We start from the raw sequence: 6,553 nt of genomic DNA, 5'->3' as shown, positions 1-6,553 counted from the left end.
TTAATAGGTTTTGAAATGTTAAGAAGCCCTCAGACGCTGTTTCTTGCAGATGTTGCGCCCGCGGGGGGAATGGGGTTTAACAGGTTAACAGCTTTAACCAAATAGTTGAAATGCAGTGCTGCAGTGTTATGGAGGAATTCAAGTTTAAGTTTAGAAACAACCTTACCCACAGGAATTCTCACATAGTCTCTTTACCAGAAGTGAATGTAAAGAGAGACAAAGTCATGCCCCTCCTCGAGATAGACTCGATCTTTAAAACTGTGTCATTGTTTTTATGGATATTGTGCTGCAGTCAGACATGTAGCTTCATGCCAGCGGCTGCATGACTGCAGCCTGTTGGCGGGGGGCCAGAGGGAGGTATGTGCTGCCTCAGGGCAGCTTTCTCCAGCATAGATGGCTGTACACGGTTTACAGATAACATGTAATAGTCAATATAATCTTTCAAAGTTTACCATGAAAAAGTGGTTTCTCATTCTCAACTTACATGTGTTGTTCCAGCTCAAACATTACTGAAAAGTTTGATGGTAAACTAAGGAGACAACATCTGTTTATTTAAATAATGTCATATTATTATGGATAAATATAATGACAGTAAATATTTCGGGCCTCGTGCTGCTTTTCAAATACGCGGGTCATTCGGTTAAAAATGATGTCACGGACACTCCACATGACCAAATAAGGAAACTGACACATGATGGTGGAATTCGTACCGATCAGATTTCACTTCTAATGAGAAGAAAGCTAAAGTGTGTGAAGTACCGACTAGTGTTTGTGTGTGAGTGTGTGTGTGTGTGTGCACGCGCGTGCGCGTGTGCGCACATAAGTTTCTCGAGGAAAAAGAAAAGAGGAAGCAGTACCGCCCCCAGAAGAAGCTGGAGGTCGAGCAGAGAAGTAAAAGCAGCTCCACGGATCTGTTCAGCCCAAAACCTGAAGCTAAAGCTCGGTTATTTTAGTCTTTACTTCGGCGGAGAGGCGGTGGACTCAGGGACTTGTGTGGCCAGGACTGTTAGGACATGAGCTTCAGGTAGAGGAGTTCCATTTTGTCGCTAAAGTCGTCCATGCCGCGCTCCTCTGCTCACATTCCGTGAAGAGGCGGATCTACTTTACTTTGGATTGTTGTGTTGCTGGGCGGTTGATCGGAACAGGGCCGGACCAGAGGCAGGATGAGTGCAGAAGAAGAACGATTCAAACTGGTTGTGGTGGGTGGGGGCGGGGTGGGGAAGAGCGCCCTCACCATCCAGTTCATCCAGGTATGAAACATCTGTAACATCTGTCCTCTACTGTTTGTGTGTGCCATGTTTAAGTCTTTGTTGAGTCTGCTCTGCATCAGTGGTGAAAGTAACAAACCGCACTCAAGCACTAGTTACATATTCTTTAAATTAGACATCAACTTTATCTGCTGCAAAATGTAAAAGACTGAACATCCATTTTTTAAATCAAATGACATTTTGCATACTACTTCCTGAACTTTTAAGTATCAAGATTTGATGCTCATACCTCATGTACCACGTTTGTACACTAAAGTGTTATTATTTGCAATTTAATACGAGATTTAGCCTTTTGGCAAAATTGTTTTTTATTTACATCCCATAACAGCTTTCACCTCACCTAATACATTTATGTGAAATCTGTCTACATAATACATTTAATTAAGTAAACGTTTCAGCCTTATCAGTGAAAGGAACATCCTCTGAAAGTTGCTCTGTTAAAGTATTTAATGAAGTAATCCTCACACAGAGGATGTTCCTGTGAGGGATTGGCTCTGTAGCTCTGGCTCACTTTGATTCACACATTGACTGTTAATCACACCATGTCATGTGTGACATTGATTGGCTGCTCGTATCGCCTCACCACAACACAGAAGAGACCATGACCCTTTTTACCAGCTACAGACAAGACCAGTAAAAACCTCAGTTATGAAGTGGTTCATAGGAATTCTGTCTTTTCGCTGAGCCAGATCATTTGGCTCAGTGATGAGAGGCAGACCGTTCTGCTCTTCACTCCCACTTCTGGCTTTTATTATTGTGCCAAATGTTTTCACCTATGGTCAATATGTGTGCGCACATGGTCCCTTTGTGTTCTGTTTTAACAGTGAAGGAACTTTTTTTATCCCCAACACGCATACGCAAATCGTTATTTTGTATTAATTACAAATGTCATATACTTCACCGTGCTGCTAGTCAATTAATTGTATTGCCTGGGCAGCCATTGCTCCAAAGAGCCACGTTTACCCAGTGACTGTGCTGGCAAATGCAAGTAAACATACATTAACATTAAATATAACTTTTTCTAACAAAGCCAAAAATCAACTAAATAACAAACTAGAACTTAGGTAAACCGTTGAGTGAATATAAAAGCGGACGTTTCCACCGTGAGGTCGTCCTTTGGTTTGTGGACTTCTGTTAAATAATTTAACAATTTGTCAGACACAGGAGGGTTAACCTGGAGCAACTCACTTTTAGTAGACCAAGATGTTACTATTATCTTTCCCTGTTAAAGATTTGAACTCGTAGGACAAAAACACAGACAATTCCAGACCGGACTGAAACGTGGTATTGACTTGTCAATCACAAAGAAGACCCGCCCTAAAGCATACCAATGCTATCATCTCTTTTACTGCAAATGGGACCATGATTTACAAAATAAACATCATGCTGTATTGAAGAAGACTTGAGATTCTTCTCATCGGCACACGGTCATTATAAAGAATGTTATTACCAGTATCATTAGGATTCTCCTTGCCCATAACATACTTGTTCATTAGCAATTACTAATGTCCAATCTCCAACTGTCACTATGGAGCGAGGTACTTGTTGAAGTATTGAGCAGCATAAACAGAAGTACTTTGTTATTAACATTGAGTGTATCCCACAGTCCTACTTTGTGTCAGACTACGACCCCACCATCGAGGACTCCTACACCAAGATCTGCACCGTTGGGGGGAAGGAGACCCGGCTGGACAGTAAGGCTTGTACTTCTTAATGTTTGTCAGAGTGTGTGTACGGCTTTGTTTAAATGCTGAGGGTATGTTGCACTGTGATATGACACAGTGTTTGCTCTCTGGAGCTTTAATTCCCTTGTTAGGACTTGTACTTGGCCAGTGTGGAGGAAGCCAGGCTAGTGTTGGCTCACACTGCTGTCTCCCTACACACACATGTGAATCATCCTGTGTACAGCTACTGTTTCCAGGACTCTGGCTGTTCTTCAGACCATTTGTTTACTGCACTGCGGATTGAACTCCACTGTGAGAACCCTCTGAATGTTCCCCCTTCCTCTTTACAAACATTACTGTCCACTCAAAGTAAAGTTAAGCTTCTCTGCTGAACTGAAGTATTATAAGCCATATTTAAAAGCACTTAGATTAGTTATCGGCTACACAATATGTCTCAGAGTGATTTGTACACAGATGTAGCAGTGTGTGCTGTGGGTGGTGTTCAGGGTGTGTACACACACACACACACACACACACACACACACACACACACACACACACACACACACACACACACACACACACACACACACACACACATGCTCTGTCAGAGAACTCAGCAGGAACATGTTAAGGTCCAGTTTCTGCCTCATCACATCAGCTGCTTTAAAGGAAAACCTCAAAGACTTTGACAATGATGGAGATTAAATTAAAACATAATACCTTCCCAAATTGTGGCTCTGTTACTTTATAAGGTATCTCAATGGCTGAGTTTGGTGCGTAAACCAACGTGATATTATCAGTATTTTTGTCTTTATGATTGAAATGAATGGAATTCATTTCCATTAGTTCTTTGTAAATGTTTCTAAGTAAACAAGTACATATGTCATTTCTAGCAACCATCTTTTAATAAGTAAATAGACTTAAAAACTGTAAACCAATTCAGTATTGGAAGAGTCTGTGAGGATTCTGGAACTATGTACGCAGTAACAGGAGCTGTTAAACTTCCAGCTGCTTTCTGACAGAGGTTTATCTGAACACATGCTCAGCTCTGTGACGTGAATCTTCTGATAGAGGAAGCTTACACTGGAACTAAAATGAAGCAGTGTGCCCCCCTGCCCCCTCCTACATGAGTCACCTCACACGTAGCACACCCTGTGATGACACTCTTCTTTGTGAATATCAAATATGGCCGACAGTCCGATATAGTATAGTATTGTCACATGCATTAAAATATTCAAAAATCACTTCATGCGTCATCCTCAAGTCCTGTTTGGATTTTTGTTGGGTTGGTATTGAATCCCAGCTTCAAACTAACACTAACCAGCTCAACACAACTACATATGCACCACAGTGACTGTTTTTACAGCTGATAGCCCATAATTACCTGTTTCTCTTGGCCCCTACTGATAAAATAAGTACAAGTGTTCTATTTTAAAAAGAAGATCATAACCTGCAGTTTATGTACACCTGACCTCTAATAATAATTTCTAGTAATTTGCCTCTTCTTCTTCTCTGTGCTTGCAGTCAAATTGTGAGAGAAGCCTTTCCTTTACCTCCGTGTAAAACTGTTACCGATGGCTGATGTTACTGATGGCTGATTTTATGTTTGATTTAATAAAGTGTTGAAAGTTCAAAACATATAAGCACTTCAACAAATGATGACATCAGTTGTAAAATGCTTAATAAGCGCCGTAACCACATGATCTGCATTTCTCGTCACCATCAGTTGTTTCCTTGAACGGCCGAATGTTGTGTCACAGTAAGGTTGCAGTCGATAAATTGGATAATCCAAAAATCAGCTCCTAACGTCTAATCCTATTCCTTGACCTCTGAGTGAAACGTCACGGGGTTAAGGGATAGTGGATAGGAGAGTTCAAAAGGACTTAGGAGAAGAGACTGTAGTACTTTAGAGAATCCGAATGCACTTTCACTATCCAACGTGTTTATGATGCGCCAGCGGACGTCATAAATGTGCATCTGCTGCTGTGGGGATACAATGGAAACTACAGTTTCCTATACAACGGACTACATGTTGTTTAATAAGAACGAGGGACTACTGTAAACTCATCTAGAGACTCTGCACCGTTCTCTGATGCTGTTGTTTTATGAGGAACATATACTCTTCATTAGGTTGGAACTGAAATAAAAAAGTAAAGTGAAACTTATTGTTATCACTCCCCCCCCTCCCCCACGTATTAATCCACATGAAATCCCAATACGATGACTATGAAAATATTTCAAAGTAAATACAAATGTATTTATCATTAACTTGTTAGGCCTTAAACCTACACTGTTATATCACCATTCAAACATGTTTCAAAGTTAAGAAAACCCCCAACATCATTAATTTGATCAGTTCATATTTCTCCTTTGATTATTATAGTGTTGAACATGAAAGACAAAGCACCTAAGCAAGTTGCTGCATACGTTCTAAAATGCTCTCTCTCTCTCTCTCTCTCTCTCTCTCTCTCTCTCAGTCCTGGATACAGCAGGTCAGGAGGAGTTTGGAGCGATGAGGGAGCAGTACATGCGCTCAGGAGAAGGCTTTCTATTGGTGTTTGCACTCAACGACCGGGGCAGGTAATGGGAGTTAAGCGGAGCTGATTGGATTGGTTCATATTGTGTCAATCTGTATGACACATTCCTTCCTGTGATCAGAATGCATATGATTGTGTGGTTCTTGACACCGTGCTGATTACTCCCGGTGTCCCCTGGCAGCTACCACGAGGTGCAGAAGTTCCACACGCAGATCCTGAGAGTGAAGGACCGGGATGACTTCCCCATGGTGCTGGTTGGAAACAAGGCGGACCTGGAGCATCAGAGAGTGGTCAGTACCTTCATGCAGCTTAATGGAGTCGCTTAGCTTTCCATTGTCCCTGCTTCCTGGAAAATACTGCAGTGCAAGTCAGGGAACCGGATCAGTTATTTCACAGGATTTGGAAGTTTCAGGGGGTTTAAAGAACATAAAAATGTAAATAGAACCCCCCCCCTAGTGTCTTCAGATGGTATTCATAGGAGGAGCCTGGGACTTCAGATGTAGCAAATGTAGCAGATGTGCAATCAGGTTCAGGTTCTTTATTTCTGTGACAATATAATCTTTGTTGAAGCCACTTTTGTATTCTCTAGGACAGGCTGTTTTTATTTTCAGATAAACTGCTCAAGTCAAAAAGTCAACTTTATTGTCAATCTTTCACTTTGTGTGTACAGACAGAGAGATCAAAATACTGTTTCCCACAATCCCGAATATAAAAGTACAAATATGTATAAAAATATGTATAAAATATGTATATCCTATATATTAGGGCTTCTCAAACTCCGGACCAAGGTCCGGATCCGGACCGAACTACAAATCAATCCGGACCGAACCCTGTGTCCCATTATTAAAAAATAAAATAAAAAAATAAAAAATTTGAAAAATAAAAAAGTTTCTGAATCTGATGAAAATTAAAGTGGACCTATCATGATATATTGGAAAAATATATTGTAGGGCCATACCTATACAAAACATGTCTGTAAAGTTTTCTGCTTAAAATACCAAACAGACCACCCATTGTAGCCATGCCTCATACTGCTCATCATACCGCTCTTTTGCAGCCCTGTTAGAGAAACGCGGATTTT

General features: G+C 41.0%; 1 protein-coding gene across 1 annotated transcript; it reads left to right on the top strand.

Moving 5' to 3' along the window:
* Positions 1-757: 757 nt before the first annotated feature.
* LOC104946656 (ras-related protein R-Ras-like) lies at positions 758-5,798 on the top strand. The gene is made up of 4 exons (XM_010772530.1): positions 758-1,250; positions 2,875-2,962; positions 5,413-5,515; positions 5,654-5,798. Exons 1-4 carry the CDS (start codon positions 1,164-1,166, stop codon positions 5,796-5,798), a joined length of 423 nt encoding a protein of 140 aa, XP_010770832.1. The 5' UTR covers positions 758-1,163.
* Positions 5,799-6,553: the final 755 nt, after the last annotated feature.

Source organism: Notothenia coriiceps, unplaced genomic scaffold, assembly GCF_000735185.1.
Source record: "Notothenia coriiceps isolate Sejong01 unplaced genomic scaffold, NC01 NC01_scaffold00011271, whole genome shotgun sequence".
NCBI classification, from domain to species: domain Eukaryota; kingdom Metazoa; phylum Chordata; class Actinopteri; order Perciformes; family Nototheniidae; genus Notothenia; species Notothenia coriiceps.
This window is presented reverse-complemented; position numbering and strand designations above follow the sequence as displayed.

Coding starts and splice junctions, on each gene's coding strand:
- LOC104946656 (XM_010772530.1), top strand. CDS start 1,164: ATGAGTGCAGAAGAAGAACGATTCAAACTGGTTGTGGTGGGTGGGGGC. Junction 1,251..2,874: donor TCACCATCCAGTTCATCCAG/GTATGAAACATC, acceptor TGTATCCCACAG/TCCTACTTTGTGTCAGACTA. Junction 2,963..5,412: donor GAAGGAGACCCGGCTGGACA/GTAAGGCTTGTA, acceptor TCTCTCTCTCAG/TCCTGGATACAGCAGGTCAG.